This window comes from Microcaecilia unicolor, chromosome 14 (genome assembly GCF_901765095.1).
Source record: "Microcaecilia unicolor chromosome 14, aMicUni1.1, whole genome shotgun sequence".
Classification (NCBI taxonomy): Eukaryota; Metazoa; Chordata; class Amphibia; order Gymnophiona; family Siphonopidae; genus Microcaecilia; species Microcaecilia unicolor.
Genome location: NC_044044.1, coordinates 2,117,677 through 2,143,059, shown reverse-complemented (window position 1 = coordinate 2,143,059; position 25,383 = coordinate 2,117,677). Strand labels below are relative to the sequence as shown.

At 45.0% G+C, this 25,383-nt stretch overlaps 1 protein-coding gene across 1 annotated transcript in view; it reads left to right on the top strand.

The window, feature by feature from the left end:
* Positions 1-25,383, top strand: part of LOC115458147 (zinc finger protein 300-like) — a 175,327-nt gene that overhangs the window by 29,215 nt on the left and 120,729 nt on the right. Inside the window, exon 3 of the mRNA XM_030188000.1 lies at positions 24,272-24,398. Within this exon, the coding sequence (XP_030043860.1) occupies positions 24,272-24,398 (127 nt within the window). The remainder of the gene's footprint in view (positions 1-24,271; positions 24,399-25,383) is intronic.

The window sequence follows — 25,383 nt, the reverse complement described above, 5'->3', positions numbered from 1 at the left end:
ATATTGTCCTTTACAGATTCACATTTGCACTCCTTTTAACTTTATTTTTATTTTTTTTAATCTTCATTTTTATTTTCCTCATACTCTATATATTTCTGGAGTTTGGTTTCCCTTTCATGCGCTTTTTTTTTTTTGGTTCCTCCAGATTTCTTCATTGTCTATATACCTTTTTCTTTCCTTCACTCTTTTTATGTTAATACTAGTGGAACCCAGCCCGTTTCCTCAACAATGAAATGGGCCCTAGAAAGGCTCTCTTGTAAGCGATTTTTTTTTGTATCTCCCCTGCCCTCCCCTCCATGTCCAGCGATTCTTCCCTCCCCTCCATTTCCAGCGATTCTCCTCTTCCCTGCCCTCCCATCCGTGTCCCACGATTTTCTCCTCTACTGTCCTCCCATGCTATCCATGTCCATCAAGTCTCCTCTGCCCTGTCCTCCCCTCACTCCCTCCCTCCCCTCGATGTCCCACGATTCTCCTCTTCCCTGCCCTCCCATCAGTGTCAGCGATTCTCCTCTTCCCTGCCCTCCCCTCCCTCCCTCCCCTCGATGTCCCGCGATTCTCTCCTCCCCTCAATTTGTACCTGAACGTTCTCCCTGGACAGAGTATCTTGCAGCCACACAAATGAAGTGACTCTCCCGTGACGTCACTGACCCGGACTAATACCAAGCATTAAGCTTAAAAGCTATCACAATATGTGCGTGTGCAGATTCCCGCTCTAGTTCACAGTATATATCAGGTAAGAACAGTCCCTTTTCAGTTTATTTCTTTCCGCGTTGACGGTCAGACCCGCTGACTATATACTCTCCTCAGTGCAGTTTTTTTTCTCGCGTTTATTTTAAATTTTATTGTTTATTTTTTAGTTTATTTACTAAATCTTGACAATTTCCTCCTCATTCATGGAATTTGACTTAGCAGCTGTTATCTTCCTTGTCATGTCGGCAAAAAAGCAGGGTTTCAAACGCCTGGTTGGTGTTTCTCGACCTTCAAGACGCATATTCACACATTCCTATTCACCGTTTATCCAGGAAGTATCTCCGTTTTCAAGTGGATTCTCTTCAGAGCCATGGGTGTTCACCAAATGTGTGATCACGATCATAGCCCATCTTCGTCAGCGAAGGATAATGATTTTCTCTTATCTAGACGATTGGCTCATCTCGTCACCAACTCCTTAAGATGCACGCCAAACACTGCAGAAGGTCACCTCTCTCCTCAAGATTCTTGGGTTCCTTATCAATTCGGAGAAATCTCAATTCCTTCCAGTTCAAAGGCTCAAATTCATAGGAGCAGTTCTTCATACACCTCAGATGTTAGCGTACTTACCTCTCAGCAGAACCATGCAAATTCACATCCTTATCTCTTGTCTGAGTCATGTCTCGTTCACCACGGCACGAACATTATTAGTCCTTCTGGGTCATATGGGTGGCTACAATACCAGTAGTACCTTTGGCAAGACTACATATGAGGCCCTTGCAGTGGCACCTGAGGGACCGATGGATCCAAGCTCTCCATCCTATGTCAACAAAGATAGGACTTTCTCACAGTCTGAAAAATTCCCTCCAATGGTGAACTCACACCCCACATCTCCTTCAAGGTATGCCGTTTCGGCCTCCTCTACCTTCAATTTACTTAACCACCGACACATCCAAACAAGAGTGGGTAGCACACATGAACTCTTTCAAGACACAAGGTCGTTGGACTCACAAAAAGACATACAGTATCAATCTTTTAGAACTGCGAGCCATCAAATTGGCTCTTCATGCATTTTCACATTCACCTCTCTCATCAACAAATTCACATTCAAACAGGCAATCAGGTGGCAATGTACTATATCAACAAGCAAGGGGGTACCGGGTTCCGACAGCTGTGCAGGGAAGCTATGCAGATCTGGCATTTAGTCTTAGGTCTCCAGTCCACGATCTCAGCATCCTACCTACCCGGGGTGCAAAATGCCTTAGCGGATTCACTCAGCAGGAAATTACAGCCACACGAGTGGTCACTCAAGACCACTGTTACGCACGCTGTCCAACAAGTGGGATCACCTCTCTTCGACTTGTTTGCATCCCCTCTCAATGCCAAATGTCACAGATTTTGCTCAAAGTTTCCCAGTCCGAACAGAATAGCAGAAGACGCTTTCCAGATTTCATGGACAGGAGATCTTCTCTATGCTTTTCCTCTAATTCCACTCATTTCCAAAACGCTCCAGAAGGTAAAATTGGAAAGTGCGTCTCTTTTGTTGATAGCTCCTTACTGGCCGAGTCAGGCATGGTTCACATTTCTCCTAAACCTAACTTTTGCAGCCCCCGCTTCCACTTCCGCTGGATCTGGATCTGATAACACAACAGCAAGGCAGTCTTCTTCACCCAGACATCGAATCTCTCCCCCTCACGGCTTGGATGATCGGTCCCAATCGGACATGACATTTTCACAGGGTGTTCTTAGAGTTCTCCTCGCCTCTAGAAAAGACTCCACTTTGAAATCTTACACAGCAAAATGGTAGCGTTTCTCCAACTGGTGTTCACCCTGATACTGCTTCTCTATCTCTTGTCTTAGATTATCTTCTCCATCTTTCAAAATCAGGATTATCATACTCCTTGATAAGACTTCATTTGGCAGCTCTTTCATTGTACCATGACCCGGTGGACAATTTGACTCTCATGCAACATCCTGTTTCAAAAAGATTTCTCAAAGGACTCATGCACCTTTACCCTCCCATTCATCCACCAGCTCCTCCATGGGACCTTAATTTAGTACTGAATGGAGAAATGATAAGTAGTAGTAGTACTGAATGCACTTATGACTTTCCTTTCGAGCCTCTTCACAGCGCAGAACTCAAATACCTTACTTGGAAAACGCTGTTTTTAGTAACTTTGACTTCAGCACGCTGTATTGGTGAGATGCAGGCTCTCGTCCACTATCCACCGTATATCAGTTACTCCATGATTAGGCCGTGCTTCGCACTCACCCGAAGTTCTTACCTAAGATAGTCTCACCTTTGCATTTAAATCAAGTAATAGTGCTTCCAACTTTTTATCCTCCTCCACATGATACTGCAGATCATAAGAGGTTTCATACTCTGGACCGTCTAAGGGCTCTAACCATTTATCTGGATAGAACCAAATCTGAGAATAGACCTTCTCAATTTATTTCTTTCATTTCAATCTACTCTTCAACAGCAACCAGTGATGAAGGGAACACTATCCTAGTGGATTGCTAAGTGTATTACCCTATGTTATCAACTTACACAAACGACTAATTCCTCAAATATTCCTCATATCACAGCTCACAATCTCAGAGCTATGGCGCCCACAAGGGCTGATTTGCAAAGAACTTCCTTACAAGACATTTGCAAAGCAGCTAGGTGGTCATCAGTTCATACTTTTGTGAAACATTATTGCATCGATACAACTTCATCAACGGATGCAGTTTTTGGTCATGCTGTACTTTCTTCTGTACTTTAAAGCGTCAACTACCACCTCCTCTTCACACGGGTACCAGTTACTTTTTCAATAGACATATGTAGTTTTTCTTAATCTATTACCTGTGTAGCTTGGGAATCTTCATTTGTGTGGCTGCAAGATACTCTGTTGAGGGAGAAATAAAAGTTGCCTGCCTGTAACGGTTGTTCTCCTTGGACAGATCATCTTGCAGCCACACAATCCCTCCCAACCCTCCCTTCGTAACATCCCTCCTGACGTCAGCTCGCCTCCAGTGTTCCCTTCCCTCTTACTTCCGCCCTCTGACGTCATTACGTTTTGACACGAGGGCGGGGCAGTGAGGGGGAATGGAACGCTGGAGGCCGACTGACGTCATCAGATGTTATGAACCCAGGCAGCCAGACAGCGATGGAACGTTGGAGGTGCAAATTATTATATAGGATTGTTTAAATCATGTCATAATATTATTGCTCTTTATTATTCATTTTTATGAGGACCCCTGATGAGGACACCTTTCCCGTGTTGGGTTTTGGTGTAAAGTGCATCCTGTATATTGTATTTGAGGATTGCTGTTTGGACATGCCGTTGGAATTTATGAATAAATCAATTTTTATAATTAAACTGGACTTTTGACCATCCTGCTTCCTTGCCTTGTTGCCTTCCACTCTTCTACTGTGTGGAAGGTCTCCCATAGCAATACCATAACTGCCCATATGCAGTTTCTTATATCTTTTGCTCCTCTCCCGGCTTCTTCCAGAATTCAGCAGCAGTTCATGCAGGTTCATTGTGCTGTTAGCAAACCTATTCAGCTGCCTTTACAACCTAACACAGATAATCCCATCCGTACTGTATTATCTGGCCACACAAAACTTGGAAGAGGACTGTGATATTGTAGCATCCCTAGGCTACCTCCATATATTACATTTTGTTTGTTTTTATCCCCTTCAGTCTAGCAATAATGTCCACTGTATTTTAGAGCTGAATAACTCTCCTCCTACACTGCACCCCTGTCATATCTTGACTTTAATTTTCAGGAAGCCAGATGAAAATGTGTTCTGAGGAGAATCAGAGCTTCCTAAACTAGTCTGTCTCTCTTTGTGCTCCTTTAAGAAGATCTCCATTTTAAATGGGTTTTAGCCTAGAATCAGCAAAATATCCTTTCTCTTTGTTTTGTGACATTTAGAAAACGGACATCATAAAGTCTGTTCGAGAGGTATGAATGAGACCAATCAAAAACTGTGTCACGGAATCCTAAATGAAGTACCCTTATCTAGAATAATGTCACGATTAACTAAGTTGAACACCGCGGATAGGTCTAGAAATAGTATAATAACAGAACTATTGCAGTCTAGATGATGGTGGATGTACGTAGTAATCCCTAGAAGAACGGTTTCTATGCTGTGGTGTGCATGAAATCCTGTTTGATTTGGGTGATCATAGGATTTTCTAAACAAAACCAATTTTCTCAGTAATTTTCATAAGGAACGGAAGGTTAACAATTGGTCTGTAATTACTACTGTCTGTGGGTTTAGACTTATCTTTTAATTTCAGTGTAATAATGGCGAGTTTACAGTCCTCTGGAACAATCTCTGATGTCAAGGATGTAGAAATCATTTGGAGCAAGTAAGTGCTAATTTGACTGAAGAATCATTTTAGAAGATGTGAGGGTATAGGGTCAGTAGGGGCTGTTGTAAGATTCATACTTGAGATAATAGTGTTCAGTTGTGTAACAGTTGGAAGATGAAATGTGGAAACAGTACTTAAAGGTGGTGATGGATGAAGCAGTCCTAAAGACTTGGCCATACCTGTCGCTTGAGATAGGTTGGTGTGTAGCGACATGACTAGAAGGAAGTTGAGGTTTTAAGCATTGTGGGGAGAAGTCAGTGTCTTCAGAGTTCGAGGCCTTAGAAATTTTAGTAATGTAAAATGTTTTCTTGGCCATTTGCAAAGCAATTTTATAGCATCATGCTGTGTCTTTGTAGTTCGCTAGACCCTGGAGAGCAGGCATCTCCAGTGCCTTTCAGCCTGCCTTAATTGGCATTTCGTATAATGTAAGGATCGTGTATAACACAGTTCATTACGGGTCTAGAGATGCACAGAGCGAGGTGCTCCAAACTTTGACCTGAGTTTCTATAGGGAAACAATTGAAGGAATCTATCTCTAAAGATGCTTTAAGAGGTTTTGAAACAAAGGAGTAGTGTGACCAGCAAGGCACCTCCAATGACAACGGGAAGACGAAGATACAGTGCAAAACCTTATTTAAATAATGCACAACATGGTACTGTGTTTCGGTCAAGTACCTGCCTCAGGGGCCTAAAGTAAATAAAAACAATAGTGAATAAATAAAATAATGCAATGCATTATTATAAAAATGCATATATACATAAAAGTGAACAAATATGCAATTGTGCAGTTGTGTATAGAGTTAAAATATATATATGTATGTATATATATATGTGTGTGTGTATATATATATATATATATATATATATATATATATACACACACACATACATACAAATATAAAGTATAAAAACACAAAATATACATCTGGTGAATATAACATATGAAAAATAAAGTTACAACATTGTCACTTGAGAGAAAAAAACCACCATGTTGTTGAAAGTGTGCTAAAAACATATTAATGTTAGTATTAAAAGAAAAAGATCGGAGAAATGCACTTTAATATAAACATATACAAATATATCAGCTGAGAGTCTGAATCACTTGCTGTCTGTAATAGAGAAAGAGTATATGAAGAAAATAATATAAATAAGTATGAAAAGGCGTTAGGATCAGTGAGAAAAAAGGGGTAGCATGCAAAGCTTAGGTGAGGAAAGGTCATAGGATCGGTTGTGAGAGTCACTGAATATCCAGGACGGGATAAGGGTCTAAGATGAAGCAAACAGATCACAGGACCAGCGCCAGAAAAAAAATAAATAAATAAGGTGTAGGAGGGAGTGATCAGATGTGAGAGCTGTATAAAATGAGCTGGTAGTGAAAAGTCACTAAATATCCAAAATGGGATAAAAGTACAATTCTGATTCTGGACCACATGCATTACGTAGCTATATTTCGGGCTTCTCTTTCCCACATGCATCATTTTGCACTTGCTCATATTAAACATCTGCCATTTAGACTCCCAGTCTCATAAGGTCTTCTTGTAATTTTTCACAATCCTCTCGTGATTTAACAACTTTGAATAACTTTGTGTCGTCAGCAAATTTAATTACCTCACTAGTTACTCCCATCTCTAGATCATTTATAAATATGTTAAAAAGCAGCGGTCCCAGCATAGTATTCTCAATGGAGAAGGGTAGATAGTGATCTACCCTTCTCCATTGCGAATACTGACCATTTAATCAACAGTAGGACACTACCTCCTATCCCATGACTCTCCAATTTCTTCTGGAGTCTTTCATGAGTTACTTTGTCAAACGCCTTTATCCACGTTTGTTCACCCCTTCAAAGAAATGTAAGACTGATGAGGCATGATTTCCTTTCACTAAATCCATGTTGACTGTCTCATTAATCAATGCTTTTTAATATGCTCTGTAATTTTGTTCTTTATAATAGTCTCTACCATTTTGCCCAGCATCGACATCAGGGTCACCGGTCTATAATTTCCCGAATTCCCTCTGCAACCTTTTTTAAATATCGTCGTTACATGGGCTATCCTCCAATCTTCCGGTACCACAGTCTGTTTTAAAGATAAATTACATATTACTAATAATAGTTCCGCCAGTTCATTTTTTAATTCTATCACTACTCTAGGATGAATATCATCCAGTCCAGCAGATTTGCTACTCTTCAATTTGTCAAATTGCCTCTAGGTTTATAGAGATTTCACTCGTTTCTCCAACTCAGCTTTGAATACCATTTCTGGCACTGGTATCTCTCCCAAATCTTCCTCTGTGAAGTCCGAAGCAAAGAATTCATTTAATGTCTCTGCTATGGCTTTGTTTTCCCTGATTGCCCCTTTTACCCCTCAGTCATCTAGCGGTCCAACCGATTCTTTTGCCGGTTTCTTGCTTTTAATATACCTAAAAAACATTTTACTTTGTGTTTTTGCCTCCAACACAATCTTTTTTTCAACGTCCCCCTTTGCCTTCCTTATCAGAGCTTTGCATTTGACTTGACATTTTTTATGCTGTTTCTTATTGTTTTCAGTTGGTTCCTTCTTCCATATTCTGAAGGATTTTCTTTTAGCTCTAATAGATTCCTTCACCTCACTTTTTAATAGTTCTTGGGCATGAGACATTCTGAGAGAAGAGGACATTTCTCTGGTAAGTGAACACTATTTTGCTATGTGCTTTGGGAACTTAAAGATTGGGGTTTAAAGGAGGAATTGTAGGTTCGTGATAGGCAGAATAAAAATATAAAAAAGCAAATTTTATCACCTAATCTCCATAGCCTTTTCCCCTTAGTTTTAAAACTTGAACTTTGTACCACAGCATTAAAAGATTAGCCTCTAGCAGGCACTGTAGGATCTAGTTTAGTATTAAGGGGGAATAAAAAGACAGAGGGGAAAAAGAAAACACGACCTAGTTTAGTATTCGGGGGAGAGAGAAAGGGAAAAGCAAGCATTATTAACTAGTTGCCATATTACCATATTTTCAAAGCACTTTGGGAGGCTAAGTTCCATAGGTTTCTATGGAACTTTGGGAGGCTAAGTGCTTTGAAAATGAGCTTGATAGTGTACAAACCTTTTCCCATAGTTTTAAACTGAAAGCTTTTCTAGAGGTAGATATTTAACAGCCAAAAACTCTTGTTCTAAAAGGCAGTTATTTTCTGTTCTTTGGTTGCTGGAGAGGTAGCACATCCTGTGACCTCAATTAGGTGTTAATTAAAGTGTGGGGAAGTAGAATGTTTGCATAGGTTGCTCAGGTAGCTTCAAAGAGCTTGTTTAAAAAAGACCCCTTAGAGTCAAAACTATATAAAGAGGAAAGGTCCCGCTGAACTTTCCTTCTGCAAAGTTCTGAGAGAAGAGGACATTTCTCTGGTAAGTGAACACTATTTTGCTTTGTGCTTTGGGAACTTAAAGATTGGGGTTTAACAGAGGAATTGTAGGTTAGTGATAGATTAAAAATAGAAATCCCCCCCCCCCCCCAAAAAAAAAAAAAATTATCAACTAATCTCCATAGTCTTTTCCCCTTAGTTTTAAAACTTGAACTTTGTACCACAGCATTAACAGATAGCCTCTAGCAGACACTGCAGGATCTAGTTTAGTCTTAACACCCACCCTCTCCATCACCTGCCCACCCCTAGCTCAACTCTTCATTTATAGTCGGTTATTGTAATTCGGATAATAAGCAAGTGGTTGCGCTTACAGAGTTTTAAATATAATTCATTACCATCTAAGAAGGAAACACTAAATAAATCGCACAAAATTCCGTATAAACTAAAAGACATTTTTATATTAGGCTAATATCCTTAATACTTTAGCAAGTTTTAAATGATTGAAAAACTCAAAAATACTAAGATGGAGTCAGCAGTCCAGCAGCGAGAGGGATGCTATCCAGTCTGTTGCATTGAGTGTCACATGTATGATTATCTCCCAGTTGGTGAGCGGGTATGTGTGTTCCCGATGCAAAGAGCTCCTAGCTGTCAGAGAACGGGTCCATTCACTTAAGTCTAGAGTAGCTGACTTGTTGAAGCTGAGGGAGACAGAGAGGTACATAGAGGAGACCTACTGGGATGTTGTAGAGTAATCCCACCTACAGTCTGGTAGCCCCTGTGCTACCTTGGAAGAGAAAGATTTCCTAGAAGGGAGAGCATGACCCTGGTGAAGTAGGAAGTACTCCTGTAGTCAGGACCCGCCACCAGGGGATGTACTATCCTCTCTCACTGAGGATATGTCTCCTGGTGCTGCCCAGGAGGGAACAGTTAGGACAGCTGTTGTAGTTGGTGATTCGATCATTAGGCATATAGATAGCTGGGTGGCTGGTGGACGAGAGGATCGCCTGGTGACTTGCCTGCCTGGTTCGAAGGTGGTGAGCCTCATGTGTTACCTAGATAGGATTTTAGATAGTGCTGGCGAGGAGCTGGCTGTCTTGGTACATGTGGGTACCAATGACATAGGAAAATGTGGGAGAGAGGCTCTTAGGTAGAAAGCTGAAATCCAGAACCTCTAGGGTACCATTTTCTGAAATGCTACCCGTTCCATGCGCAGGGCCCAAGAGACAGGCAGAGCTCTGGCGTCTCAATGCGTGGATTAGACAATGGTGCAGGGAGGAAGGTTTTAGATTTGTTAGGAACTGGCAAACATTTTGGGGAAGGGGGAGCCTATTCCGAAAGGATGGGCTCCACCTTAACCAGGGTGGTATCAGGCTGCTGGCATCGGCATTTAAAAAGGAGATAGAGCAGCTTTTAAACTAGAAACTGGGGGAAGGCCGACAGTCGCTCAACAGCGCATGGTTCGGGATAAGGTATCTTTAAAAGATATTACCAAAACAAGGAAGATAGAGTTTCCTGATAGTGAGGTTGCAAAAGAAACCATAGTAGATTAGGTGTCCTTAAATAAAAATCAGACAAAAGTTTGCAAATTAATACTGTCAAGTACTGAGCATGATTATAGGAACAGCAAGCATAGTTTGAAATGTCTGTATGCGAATACCAGGAGCCTAAGAAATAAGATGGGAGAATTGGAATATATTGCACTAAATGAAAAATTAGATATAACAGGCATCTTTGAGACCTGGTGGAAGGAGGATAACTAGTGGGACAGTATCATACTGGGGTACAAATTATATCGTAGTGATAGGGTGGATCGAATTGGTGGAGGGGTAATATTGTATATTAAGGAGAGCCTTGAATCAAATAGATTGAAAATTCTGCAGGAAACAAAACACATCTTGGAATCACTATGGATTGAAATTCCATGTGTAAAGGGGAAAAGGATAGTGATAGGAGTGTACTACCGTCCGCCTGGCCAGGATGAACAGACGGATGCAGAAATGTTAAAGGAAATTAGGAATGCAAACAAACTGGGCAACACAATAATAATGGGTGATTTCAATTACCCCGATGTTGACTGGGTAAATGTTACATCAGGGCATGCTAGGGAGGTAAAATTTCTTGAGAAAATCAAGGACTGCTTTATGGAGCAGCTGGTACAGGAGCTGACGAGAGAAGGAAAAATTGTAGACCTAGTCCTTAGTGGAGCACATGATCTGGTGCGGGAGGTAATGGTGCTGGGGCTGCTCGATAACAGTGATCATAATATGATCGGATTTGATATTAGCTTTGACATAAGTATACATAGGAAATCGAATACGTTAGCGTTTAACTTTAAAAAAGGATACTATGATAAAATGAGAAGAACGGTGAAAAAAAACCTTAGAGAAGAGGCTACGAGGGTCAAAAATTTACATCAGGCGTGGATGCTATTCCAAAACGCCATCCTGGAAGCCCAGGCCAAATATATTCCGCATATTAAAAAAGGAGGACGAAAGACCCAATGATAGACGGCATGGTTAAAAAGTGAGGTGAAGGAAGCTATTAGAGCTAAAAGAAAATCCTTCAGAAAATGGAAGAAGGAACCAACTGTAAATAATAATAAACAACATAAGGAATGTCAAGTCAAATGCAAAGCGCTGATAATAGTAAATATTTTTTTAGCTATATTAAAAGCAGGAAGCTGGCAAAAGAATTGGTTGGACTGCTAGATGACTGAGGGGAAAAGGGGTGATCAGGGAAGACGAAGCAATAGCAGAGAAATTAAATGAATTTTTTGCTTCGGTCTTCACCGAGGAAGATTTGGGAGAGATGCCGGTGCCAGAAATGGTATTCGAAGCTGACAAGTCTGAGAAACTGAATGAATTCTCCATAAACCTGGAGGGTGTAATGGGGCAGTTCTACAAACTGAAGAGTAGCAAATCTCCTGGACCGGATGGTATTCATCCTAGAGTACTGATAGAACTGAAAAATGAACTTTCGGAGCTATTGTTAGTAATATGTAATTTATCTTAAAATAGAGCATAGTATCAGAAGATTGGAGGGTGGCCAATGTAACGTCGATTTTTTTTAGAAAAGATTCCAGAGGAGATCCGGGAAATTATAGACCGGTGAGCCTGACAGTGCCAATCAAAATGGTAGAGACTATTATAAATAACAAAATTACAGAGCATATTCAAAAGCATGGATTAATGAGACAGTCAATGTGGATTTAGTGAAGGGAAATCTTGCCTCACCAATCTAATACATTTCTTTGAAGTGATGAACAAACGCGTGTATAAAGGTGAACTGGTTGATATTGTGTATCTGGATTTTCAGAAGGCGTTTGACATAGTTCCTCATGAAAGACTCCAGAGGAAATTGGAGAGTCATAGGATAGGAGGTAGTGTTATATTGTGGATTAAAAACTGGTTAAAAGGGGGCGTGTCAAAATGGCGGCCGTGAGTGTTTGCTAACGGTCCAAATTTTAGCTGCTGGTGTTTCCTTATCGTTTTCCTAATGCCACATACTAAAAGAAAGGGGCTGGTGAAAGTTCGACTGCCATCGGACAGAACCTCTTCCCTGGACCGATATGCAACACCCCGTTCTCTTACCGGAGTGAAGATCCCCGCTGAAGGATCTGATAAAGGAGAATCGGCCCTCTTGGGGAACGAAACATCTTTGGCTCCTCCGACTCCGAACCCTCCCCCACGTCCCGCGGGAAGCATAACAGATTCGGAAGTCGATGCTGTCTTAGCTTCCACTGGCAGGGCCTCTAATCCAAACGCAGAGGAGAAGAAAATGGAAGCAAAGATTGCTCCCGTGGGGATCACTTTGGAGTTCATTTGGGGAGCTTTGCAACGTTTAACTACTGTGACTACTACTACTACTACTATTTAACATTTCTAAAGCGCTACCAGGGTTACGCAGCGCTGTACAATTCAAACATAGAAGGACAGTCCCTGCTCAAGGAGCTGACTACTTCTACTGCTCAAGATATGACTCAACTGGTTAACAAGGTAGATATTTTGACGGCTTCAATAGATGAAATAAAAAAGGAAACAACGCAGCAAGTGACACAAATACAACTTGAGGTAAAGACTTTAAATTCCTCTACTAATGCTATTATATCAGATGTGACATTGATTCGTAGAACGTTGGAGCAAATTGAAAATCATAATCGTTTAAATCTCAGAATTCTAAATTTCCCAATGGTTGCAGGTCTCAACCCGATGGATCTCTTTAAAAAATATCTAATGGAGATATTACTTTTTCCTGAAGCAGCATTTCCCCCTCTGAACAAAATTTACTACTTGCCTTTACCTAAGCGAAATCGAGAAGAACAGGGGACCCTCGGGAACATGATACAAATTCAACAAGATGATCAGACTTTAAATGATATTTCTGCCTTGCTAGAAGATTCGTTAAATGAAGTTACTTTGAGACGAACATTAATGGTTTCCTTCGTATTTGAGCAGGACTTAAATTCTGTATTAAAGTTGTACTTTAAAAACTCTACTAAAACTTTTTGCGGATACAGAATTTGGATCTATCCAGATGTCATAAAATCTACTCAGGATAGAAGGAGGAAATTTTTGGCTCTTCGAGAAGAAACAAACTTAATCGGAGCGAAGTTTCTACTAACATTTCCCTGCAAGTGTATAATAAGATATCTGGACAATAAATATATTTTTTGGGAGCCGGAACAACTTAAAGCTTTCTTAGATTCAAAAAGAGTACCCAGTGGACCCAAGAAGTGAGAGAAGTTGGAAAATATAAAAAGAGAGAATTAAACGGTCAGGCCAGTTACTGATAATTAGTTATTTGCGATAGGTTCTCCTTAACCTTTTGGTATACGCTCCCTATGTATCTCCCATAGATTTATGGTGCTGATTAAGAGATGTACAAAATTTTGTTGTATTGATATTCATTTGATATTTTTTCCTCTCTGTGTTTCAATTTGCAAGTGAATTTTGTGTAACTTGTAAAGTATAAATAAAAATATAATAAAAAAAAACTGGTTAAAAGATAGAATACAGAGAGTTGGATTAAATGGTCAGTATTCTCAATGGAGAAGAGTAGTTAGTGGGGTTCCCCAGGGGTCTGTGTTGGGACCGCTGCTTTTTAACATATTTATAAATGACCTAGAGATGCGAGTAACTAGTGAGGTAATTAAATTTGCTGACGACACAGTTATTCAAAGTGGTTAAATCGCAAGAGGTTTGTGAAAAATTACAAGAGGACGTTATGAGACTGGGAGTCTTGTCTGAATGGCAGATGATGTTTAATGTGAGCAAGTGCAAAGTGATGCACGTGGGAACGAGGAACTCGAATTATAGCTACGTCATGCAAGGTTCCAGATTAGGAATCACAGACCAAGAAATGGATCTATGTGTCGTCATTGATGATACGTTGAAACCTTCTGCAGCTAAGAAATCAAATAGAACATTGGGTATTATTAGGAAAGAAATGAAAAACAAAAATGAGGACCTTATAATGCCTTTGTTTCGCTCCATGGTGCGACCGCACCTCAAATATTGTGTTCAATTCTGGTCACTGCATCTCAAAAAAGATATAGTGGAATTAGAAAAGATGCAGAGAAGGGCGACGAAAGTGATAAAGGGGATGGAACGACTTCCCTATGAGGAAAGACTAAAGCGGCTAGGGCTCTTCAGCTTGGAGAAAAGGCAGCTGAGGGAAGATATGATAGAGGTCTATAAAATGAATGGAGTTGAATGGGTAGATGTGAAGCGTCTTTTTATGCTTTCCAAAAATACTAGCACTAGGGGGCATACGTTGAAGCTACAAAGTAGTAAATTTAAAATGAATTGGAGAATGTTTTTCTTCACGCAACATGTAATTAAACTCTGGAATTTGTTGCCAGAAAATGTGGTAAAGGCGGTTAGCTTAGCATAGTTTAAAAAAGGTTTAGACGGCTTCCTAAAGGAAAAGTCCATAGACCATTACTAAATTGGACTTGGGGAAAATCCACTATTTCTGGAATAAGCAGTATAAAATGTTTTGTACTTTTTTGGGATCTTGCCAGGTATTTGTGTCCTGGATTGACACTTTTGGAGACAGGATGCTGGGCTTGATGGACCTTTGGTCTGTCCCAGTATGGCAATACTTATGTACTTATGTGGGGCAGAGGCTACATTTATTTTTATTTATTTATTTTATTGCATTTGTATCCCACATTTTCCCACCTATTTGCAGGCTCAATGTGGCTTACAGAGTTTTGTTATGACATAGTCATTACAGGATGTCAAATACAATTGGTAGTATACAGAGTTTTGTTATGGCATAGTCATTATAGGGTATCAGATACATCTGGGTGGAAGTTAAAATCTCCTAGAATAATATGGATGTGGGAATTAATACAGTGAAGTAATGCTTGGAGAAGTGACAGCGAGCTGTTGGGGGTGAAGGATGATTAAGTAGAAGAATGTCTGTGGTACTGTCAGATTTGATTTTAAATTTCAAGGCATCAGTTGAAGAGAGGGATCAAGTTTGGAAGTCGATGAGTGGTAAATATGAAGAATAAATTATGGCAATGCCCCCACCATGATGGAGGTCTCCATTACAGAAAGAAAAGGAATGACTTGGAGATGTGGCTATTTTAAATAAGCTGATTTAGTGCCTGTTAACCATGTTTCTATAATGCAGAAGACTTTCAAAGAGAAAGACTTGATAAGATCATGGATTGATTAGATGATGCTTATTTTGTATGGATCTGGCATGTAAGAGACCTATGGTAATTGACAAAGAAGGGACACAAGGATGAACCGAATGTTGTGAGTGCAGTATTATAATTTGCCGAAGATGTCTTACCTGAGATCGGGGCTCATGTTACCCCATTTGACAGTTGCAATGGCTTCAAATCACAGCAAGAATTGATTTTAATCTCTCTATATAAATGCACCTCCAACGTTCTAATGAAGCCTCACTTCTCCGAGGACAAGCAGGCTGCTTGTTCTCACTGATGGGTGACGTCCACGGCAGCCCCTCCAATCGGAAACTTCTCTAGCAAAGACCTTTGCTAGTCCTCGCGCGCCCGCGCGCACCGCGCATGCGCGGCCGTCTTCCCGCCCGAAACCAGCTCGAGCCGGCCAGTCTTCTTTTGTCCGCACTCGGTACGGTCGTGTTTTCGCCGTGTCGAGCCCCGGAAAGTCGACCTCGCGCGTCCAAATTTATTTTGACGTGTTTTTTCTTCGGAAAAGTCTTTTCAAGTGTCGGGAAGTGCTCCGGAAACCCCCCCCGGGTTTCGTGTTAACCCTCCCCGTACTTCCAGCTTTTTGCCCCGATAAGTTTTCTTTCGTCGTCGGGGTAGGCCTCTTTTCGGCCTCGGTCGAGATTTTCTCCCTTACAAATTTTTTGGTGCTCTTTTTCCGTCATTTTGGACTTTGATTTCGCCGGCGCGATTTTTCCGCCCATGACATCGAAGCCTTCCAGCGGCTTCAAGAAGTGCACCCAGTGCGCCCGGGTTATCTCGCTCACTGATCGACACTCGTCGTGTCTTCAGTGTCTGGGGGCCGAGCACCGCCCTCAGAACTGCAGTCTGTGTTCCCTGCTTCAAAGGCGGACTCAGGTAGCGAGACTAGCCCAGTGGAACGTGTTGTTCTCGGGCTCTTCGTCGGCATCGGCACCGGGATCTTCGATTGCATCGACGTCGTCAGCGTCCAGACCATCTTCCTCGGCCGCCCCTGCATCGAGTGCATCGAGGCATCGGGCCTCTGCATCGGCGCCGAGACATCGGATAGCTGCATCGACGTCGGTGGTACCGGGACCTCGTCTGCTGATGCCGTCGGACGGTGGTGCATCGTCAGGAGTGCAGGTGAGGGCTGTCCATTCCCCTGCTGGTGGCGGTGAGCCTTCGGGTGGGTCTCCTCCTACCCTGAGGGCTCCTGCGGTACAGCCCCCCCGAGACCGACCTCCTTCGGCCTCGGCCCCGAGGAAGCGACGGCTGGATTCTACGTCCTCCTCGTCGGTGCCGGGGAGCTCCGGTGACATGCTTCGGAAGAAATCGAAGAAGCATCGACACCGGTCGCCTCCCCGCGTCGGCACCGAGAGCTCTGGGTCGCCGAGGGAGTCGGCACCCAGCAGGCATCGGCACCGAGAGGACCGCTCACCCTCTGTTCAAGAGGTGTCGATGCGCTCCACTCTGGACAGCCCGGAACAGCCTCCTCGCCCGGAACAGGTTCTGACGTCGACGCCTGCATCGACCTCTTTGCCTTTCTCTGCAGCCGCTCTGAACGAGAGCCTCCGGGCCGTTCTCCCAGAGATTCTGGGAGAGCTGTTGCGCCCTACCCCTCCGGTACCGGCGGTGCTTGCGCCTCCGGTACCGTCGAGCGTGGCGCCGGCTGGCCCATCGCCCGGGGTGAGGTCCCCGACGTCGGTACCGCGTGCGGTACCGACTGCGGCCACCTCCCAGGAGGGCTCCCCGACTACGTCGGCGGAGGGAGCCTCGCCGATGCGGGCCAGGGAGTCTACCTCTCGACGCCCCCATCGTGGACGTGGCTCCACTGAGTCGAGCCGGGCGAGGTTGCAGACACAGGTTCGTGAACTTGTGTCTGACACCGAGGGTGAGGCCTCGTGGGAGGAAGAAGAAGACCCCAGATATTTCTCTGACGAGGAGTCTGAGGGTCTTCCTTCTGATCCCACTCCCTCTCCTGAAAGACAGCTTTCTCCTCCTGAGAGTCTGTCTTTCGCTTCCTTTGTCCGGGAGATGTCTACGGCCATCCCCTTCCCGGTGGTTGTGGAGGACGAGCCCAGGGCTGAAATGTTTGAGCTCCTGGACTATCCTTCTCCACCTAAGGAAGCGTCCACTGTTCCCTTGCACCATGTCCTAAAAAAGACATTGCTTGCGAACTGGACAAAACCTCTAACTAATCCCCACATCCCCAAGAAGATCGAGTCCCAGTACCGGATCCATGGGGACCCAGATCTGATGCGCACCCAGTTGCCTCATGATTCTGGAGTTGTGGATCTGGCCCTAAAGAAGGCTAAGAGTTCTAGGGAGCATGCTTCGGCGCCCCCGGGCAAGGACTCTAGAACCTTAGACTCCTTTGGGAGGAAGGCCTACCATTCCTCTATGCTCGTGGCCAAAATCCAGTCTTACCAGCTCTACACGAGCATACACATGCGGAACAATGTGCGGCAGTTGGCGGGCTTGGTTGATGCTCTCCCCCCCGAGCAGGCCAAGCCTTTTCAGGAGGTGGTCAGGCAGCTGAAGGCGTGCAGAAAATTCCTGGCCAGAGGGGTGTATGACACCTTTGATGTTGCGTCCAGGGCCGCTGCTCAAGGTGTGGTGATGCGCAGGCTCTCATGGCTGCGTGCCGCCGACCTGGAGAATAGACTCCAGCAGCGGATTGCGGACTCGCCTTGCCGTGCAGACAATATTTTTGGAGAGAAAGTCGAACAGGTGGTAGAGTCTCTCCACCAGCGGGACACCGCATTCGACAAGTTCTCCCGCCGGCAGCCTTCAGCATCTACCTCTACAGGTAGAAGATTTTTCGGGGGAAGGAAGACTGTTCCCTACTCTTCTGGTAAGCGTAGGTACAATCCTCCTTCTCGACAGCCTGCGGCCCAGGCTAAGCCCCAGCGCGCTCGCTCTCGTCAGCAGCGTGCGCCTCAGCCAGGCCCCTCGGCTCCCCAGCAAAAGCAAGGGGCGAGCTTTTGACTGGCTCCAGCAGAGCATAGCCGACATCCAAGTGTCAGTGCTGGGCGACTTACCAGTCGGGGGGAGGTTGAAAGCTTTTCACCAAAGGTGGCCTCTAATAACCTCCGATCAGTGGGTTCTCCAAATAGTCCGGCAAGGATACACCCTCAATTTGGCCTCAAAACCTCCAAATTGTCCACCGGGAGCTCAGTCTTACAGCTTCCAGCACAAGCAGGTACTTGCAGAGGAACTCTCCGCCCTTCTCAGCGCCGATGCGGTCGAGCCCGTGCCATCCGGGCAAGAAGGGCTGGGATTCTATTCCAGGTACTTCCTTGTGGAAAAGAAAACAGGGGGGATGCGTCCCATCCTAGACCTAAGGGCCCTGAACAAATATCTCGTAAAAGAAAAGTTCAGGATGCTTTCCCTGGGCACCCTTCTCCCCATGATTCAGCAAAACGATTGGCTATGCTCTCTGGACTTGAAGGATGCCTACACACACATCCCGATACTGCCAGCTCACAGACAGTATCTGCGATTTCAGTTGGGCACACGCCACTTCCAGTACTGTGTGCTACCCTTTGGGCTCGCCTCTGCGCCCAGGGTGTTCACAAAGTGCCTAGCTGTGGTAGCAGCGGCACTTCGCAGGCTGGGGGTGCACGTGTTCCCATATCTCGACGATTGGCTGGTGAAGAACACATCCGAGGCAGGAGCCCTGCAGTCCATGCAGATGACTATTCGCCTCCTGGAGCTACTGGGGTTTGTGATAAATTATCCAAAGTCCCATCTTCTCCCAGTGCAGAAACTCGAATTCATAGGAGCTCTGCTGGATTCTCGGACGGCTCGCGCCTATCTCCCAGAGACGAGGGCCAACAACTTGTTGTCCCTCGTCTCGCGGGTGCGAGCGTCCCAGCAGATCACAGCTCGGCAGATGTTGAGATTGCTGGGCCACATGGCCTCCACAGTTCATGTGACTCCCATGGCCCGTCTTCACATGAGATCTGCTCAATGGACCCTAGCCTCCCAGTGGTATTAGGCTGCTGGGGGTCTAGAAGACGTGATCCACCTGTCCACGAGTTTTCTCGAATCCCTGTATTGGTGGACAATCTGGTCCAATTTGACTCTGGGACGTCCTTTCCAAATTCCTCAGCCACAAAAAGTGCTGACAATGGATGCGTCTCTCCTGGGATGGGGAGCTCATGTCGATGGGCTTCACACCCAAGGAAGCTGGTCCCTCCAGGAACGCGGTCTACAGATCAATCTCCTGGAGTTGCGAGCGATCTGGAACGCTCTGAAGGCTTTCAGAGATCGGCTGTCCCATCAAATTATCCAAATTCAGACAGACAACCAGGTTGCCATGTACTATGTCAACAAGCAGGGGGGCACCGGATCTCGCCCCCTGTGTCAGGAAGCCGTCAGCATGTGGCTCTGGGCTCGCCATCTCGGCATGGTGCTCCAAGCCACATATCTGGCAGGCGTAAACAACAGTCTGGCCGACAGACTGAGCCGGATTATGCAACCTCACGAGTGGTCGCTCAACTCCAGAGTGGTGCGCCAGATCTTCCAAGCGTGGGGCACCCCCTTGGTGGATCTCTTCGCATCTCGAGTGAACCACAAAGTCCCTCAGTTCTGTTCCAGGCTTCAGGCCCCCGGCAGACTGGCATCGGATGCCTTCCTCCTGGATTGGGGGGAGGGCCTGCTGTATGCTTATCCTCCCATTCCTCTGGTGGGGAAGACTTTGTTGAAACTCAAGCAAGACCGAGGCACCATGATTCTGATTGCTCCTTTTTGGCCGCGTCAGATCTGGTTCCCTCTTCTGGAGTTATCCTCCGAAGAACCGGGGAGATTGGAGTGTTTTCCGACCCTCATCACGCAGGACGAAGGGGCTCTTCTGCATCCCAGCATCCGGTCCCTGGCTCTCACGGCCTGGATGTTGAGAGCGTAGACTTTGCCTCTTTGGGTCTGTCAGAGGGTGTCTCCCGCGTCTTGCTTGCTTCCAGGAAAGATTCCACTAAGAGGAGTTACTTCTTTCTGTGGAGGAGGTTTGCCGTCTGGTGTGACAGCAAGGCCCTAGCTCCTCGCTCTTGTCCTACACAGACCCTGCTTGAATACCTTCTGCACTTGTCTGAGTCTGGTCTCAAGACCAACTCTGTAAGAGTTCACCTTAGCGCAATCAGTGCATACCATTACCATGTGGAAGGTAAGCCGATCTCAGGACAGCCTTTAGTTGTTCGCTTCATGAGAGGTTTGCTTTTGTCAAAGCCCCCTGTCAAGCCTCCTACAGTGTCATGGGATCTCAATGTTGTTCTCACCCAGCTGATGAAACCTCCTTTTGAGCCACTGAATTCCTGCCATCTGAAGTACTTGACCTGGAAGGTCATTTTCTTGGTGGCAGTTACTTCAGCTCGTAGAGTCAGTGAGCTTCAGGCCCTGGTAGCCCAGGCCCCTTACACTAAATTTCATCATAACAGAGTAGTCCTCCGCACTCACCCTAAGTTCTTGCCAAAGGTCGTGTCGGAGTTCCATCTGAACCAGTCAATTGTCTTGCCAACATTCTTTCCCCGTCCTCATTCCTGCCCTGCTGAACGTCAGCTGCACACATTGGACTGCAAGAGAGCATTGGCCTTCTACCTGGAGCGGACACAGCCCCACAGACAGTCCGCCCAATTGTTTGTTTCTTTTGATCCCAATAGGAGGGGAGTGGCTGTAGGGAAACGCACCATATCCAATTGGCTAGCAGATTGCATTTCCTTCACTTACGCCCAGGCGGGGCTGGCTCTTGAGGGTCATGTCACGGCTCATAATGTTAGAGCCATGGCTGCTTCGGTAGCCCACTTGAAGTCAGCCTCCATTGAAGAAATTTGCAAAGCTGCGACGTGGTCATCTGTCCACACATTCACATCTCATTACTGCCTGCAGCAGGATACCCGACGCGACAGTCGGTTCGGGCAGTCAGTTCTTCAGAACCTGTTTGGGCTTTAGGATCCAACTCCACCCCCCGAGGGCCCTGTTTGTTCTGTTCCAGGCTGCACTCTCAGTTAGTTGGTAAATTTTTTAGGTCAATCTCAGTTATGTCCTCGCCGTTGCGAGGCCCAATTGACCATGGTTGTTGTTTTGAGTGAGCCTGGGGGCTAGGGATACCCCATCAGTGAGAACAAGCAGCCTGCTTGTCCTCGGAGAAAGCGAATGCTACATACCTGTAGAAGGTATTCTCCGAGGACAGCAGGCTGATTGTTCTCACAAACCCGCCCGCCTCCCCGTTGGAGTTGTGTCTTCCCTTGAAGTGTATTGTCTTGCTACATACTGGACTGGCCGGCTCGAGCCGGTTTCGGGCGGGAAGACGGCCGCGCATGCGCGGTGCGCGCGAGGACTAGCAAAGGTCTTTGCTAGAGAAGTTTCCGATTGGAGGGGCTGCCGTGGACGTCACCCATCAGTGAGAACAATCAGCCTGCTGTCTTCGGAGAATACCTTCTACAGGTATGTAGCATTCGCTTTACCCAACGTTCTAAAAGTGAAGTGGGTGAGATCGATTTTCCTCCATGAGTGTGTGCCCCGCCCACGCATCAAACGTGAAGACGTCGAGGGCGGAGCACTGACACTGAATGAATGGCATCGCTAACCCATTGCTACGCGGCTGAAGGAAAAATGAAGCGGGGCACAGCCCGTTGGAGGCGCAATATCCGACCTTCGCCACGCCCCCCCCAAAGTTGGCGCCCCTCACCCCTACACCCTCCCCCCCAGGTTGCCAACGCTACCACCCTCCACCCCCCCCCCCCCAACGTCAACGCAGCTGCTGCTCAATCCTCGACCTGAAAGCTTTCAAAAAAGAAGCGGGGCACAGCTTTTTCTTTCACTTCAGTTTCGGAACAGCTGAAACACAAGTGAAAGAGAAAGCTGTGTGAAGCGGCGTCCCTGCGTGCAGGAGGTACAAACTTTTCAGCAACAGCCGGCTCTTGCGAGGGGGAGGGCCAGAGAAGTGGGGAGGGGGGTCCTGAAACGACAGGGGAGGGAAGGGGGGGGGGTCATGAACGACATGGGGGGAGGGAAGGGGTCCTGAAACTACAGAGAGGGGTCATTAAATGACAAGGGGGTGGGAGGGGATTCCTGGAAATGCACTGGAAGCGGAGGGGCGGGTCCTGGAACTGCAAAGGGAAGGGGGTCCTGGATCAGGGGGTAGCTAAGGGGATGGGAAGAAGGGGGAGGGGAACAAGGAGGAGGGGTCATCCTGCAACTCCAAGAGCGGGTGAGAGGTGGAGCGGGAAGGGGAGAGGGGGGATGGGAAGAAGTGGAAGGGGGATCCTGCAACTCAAATGGGAAGAAGTGGGAGGGGTTTCAGCAACTCGGACAGGGGTGGAATGGGGGAGGGGGAAGGGGGTTCTGCAAACTCTCGGTCTCATACACTCTCGGTCTCGCACACATACTCTCACACTCGCTTTCTCTCACACAATCTCTCTCTCACACACACTGTATCTGTGTGAATCTCTCTCTCTCTCTCTCTCTCTCTCTCTCTCTCTCTCTCTCTCACACACACACTGTATCTGTGTCAAACACTCTCTCTCTCACACTGACTGTGTCTCACATATGCACTCGCGCACACTGTCATTCTGACACACACACTTGCACCCAGCCTCATTCTCTCTCACACACACACACTCGCCCAGTCACTCTCTCTCACACAGTCACTCTCACACACACATTCTCTCAAACATACACACTATGAGGAAAACCTTGCTAGAGCCCGTTTCATTTGAGTCCGAAACGGGCCTTTTTTACTAGTTTTTTAATAAAAGGCAAAATTTTTGTATGGGCTTCCTCCTTGCTATCTTAGCATTTAGAGATTTATTGAAAGAGTAAAGACATATTGATTGATGTTCTTAGGAAATTCGTGTCTATTCCTTCTAATAATCTTTTTTTGGAAACTTTCTACAAGACAGAGGTCAGTAGTAAGTAGAGGACCTGATCTGTGGAATAGGCTACCAGAAACCTTGATAGAGATTGACTCTAAAATTTTACTATTCTTTTTGACGGTATCTAAAATCTTATCTGTCTTTTCAATACCTATTAAAAATAAATAGTTCCATGTTTAAAAATTTTTTTTTATAGATATGGGGCTGGATTCATTAAATGACACTGAAAATTAGGCGCCAAGAAAAATGTGCGCTTAGCACTATTCTATAAAGTGCACTCCAGCTGAGCACACTTTATAGAATAGTGCTTGGCAAGCATTCCAGTGCCCTACTGTGGGCATGAGGACCAACTGAAATCTAGTGTTCATCTTGGCATGCAACTTGCGCACTCTGCCCCCAAATTCTGTAAAACTGGATATAATTCTCTGGAACACCCCCGACCCACACATTCCCTTCCTATAGCCCCTCCCCCCTTTTAGTTGTGCGCAAAAGGATTTGGGCATGAATTCTTATAGATTGTGCATAGCCAGTTTCTCACACAAATCAAAATTGGAGCCAATTAATGTAACAGCTCGATAACTGATTTATTTGCATGTGGATCTGTCCCCCTCCCCCTCCCTCGTCCCCCCTCTCCCTTCGAGTTCCAGGGTCCCCCCTCCTTCCAAATTTTAAAAGTCATCTATCTTACCTCGTCAGGGTTAGGGTGGCAGCATGCAGGCTTGGCTCGGTGCTTAGTTCCGTTTTCCCTTCTCTCCCTCTCAGCTCTGGCCCCGCCCTTGCGGAAACAGGAAATGAGGGCGGGACCAGAGCTGAAAGAGAGAAGGGAAAATGGAACTAAGCACCGAGCTGAGCCTGCATGCTGCTGCCCTAACCCCGACGAGGTAAAATAGATGACTTTTAAAATTCGGAGGGAGGGCCTGGAACGCGAAGGGAGGAGGGAACGAACTTCGGTGGGTGAGGCGACGGCATACGTGGCAACAGAGAGGGCTCTGCGTGCCCTCTCTGGCACGTGTGCCATAGGTTTGCCATCACTGCTCTAGCCCAATCTCTTGTATTGTGATCTTCATTGAGTCTAAACTGGTTACGTGGAATAGAAATGCTAAGATTAGATTAGATTAATATTAGTAAGTAGTTTCAGCCTGAAATTTGGAAAGGATCTGAACAATAAAAGTTAGCCTCCTTTATTATTATTTATTTATTTATTATTATTATTATTATTATAATTGGGGCAGTCTGATGGACATTTATAATGGGGGAGTGGGGGAAGCTAGCAAACCATTTTTTACTACTTTTCTGTTTCAGTGAGGGAGAGGGTACTGATGATATAATGCATTTTATTTCAGGCATTGGTTGAATTCAGAGATGTTGCAATTTGTTTCACAAAGGAAGAATGGATGCAGTTGGAAGAATGGCAGAAACAGCTCTACAGGAATGTGATCCAAGAAATCCACCAAACTTTGATCTCATTAGGTACAGTAGAAATGAACTAATGTATATTGGCTTTGATCATAAGAACAAATGAAGAAAGGAATGAAACCACTTTTCATTCGGCTGTCTTGGCCATCCTGTGCAAATATATATACTAGAGAGTTTGGAGAATTCCCAGTTCTATTGCCATATTATGCCAAACCTGATGATATTAAGCTGACCTTTTGCATTTAATGCATGCACTCCTATGTCCATCAGCACAGTTAAATCTTTTTTCATTGGCTAACCCTTAAGTGCTCCATGTAGAACACTGAAATAGCCACATACCTTTCATTATCACTGAAAGATTTAGGGGTGGCTAAACAAGCGTTTTGGAACATCCATGTAACTACCAGCAGCTGAATGTTGGGTTTTCCATTAATACTTGCTTTCATAAAAGAGGATTTAGAATAATCTAGGAGTGGGCAACATCTGGTCCACAATTGAATGTTATGTGGCCTGTGAGACCATGAAGTATACATAGAAAATGGCATTAATCAGAGTGTTGACAATTTTTAAATACTGTATTTCACAAATATTTTCAGAATAGCCACTCTAGTAGTCTCCATTTTTAGTTCAATTTTCACAGGTCTATGGAGTTTTGTACATTTTCAGTTCTGATATGTTACAGCCTGCTAGAAATAGTATTGACATTCATGTGCCCCTCAGTGTATAAAGGTTGCCCACTCCTGCTCTAAAAGAATATTTTGATGTGCATGAAAGAGATTTGGCGCATATAGGAGGCAGAACCAGTCTTTGTTTCTGCCTCATGGATTATTTAACTACCTAGATAATGCAGTTTGTTTTGAGACTTTACTCTAAATACATTTACTCCTTCTCATTCCAGTGCTTCTGGTTTGTTGGTAGGGGTATATATGGTAGTGGGATATATGCTATGCCATGCTATTTATAGAAGAAATAGTTTGGTCAAAAGTAGCGGAACTTGTGCCACTTTTCCTCTGGGGACCTAACCCCCTCCAATACACCT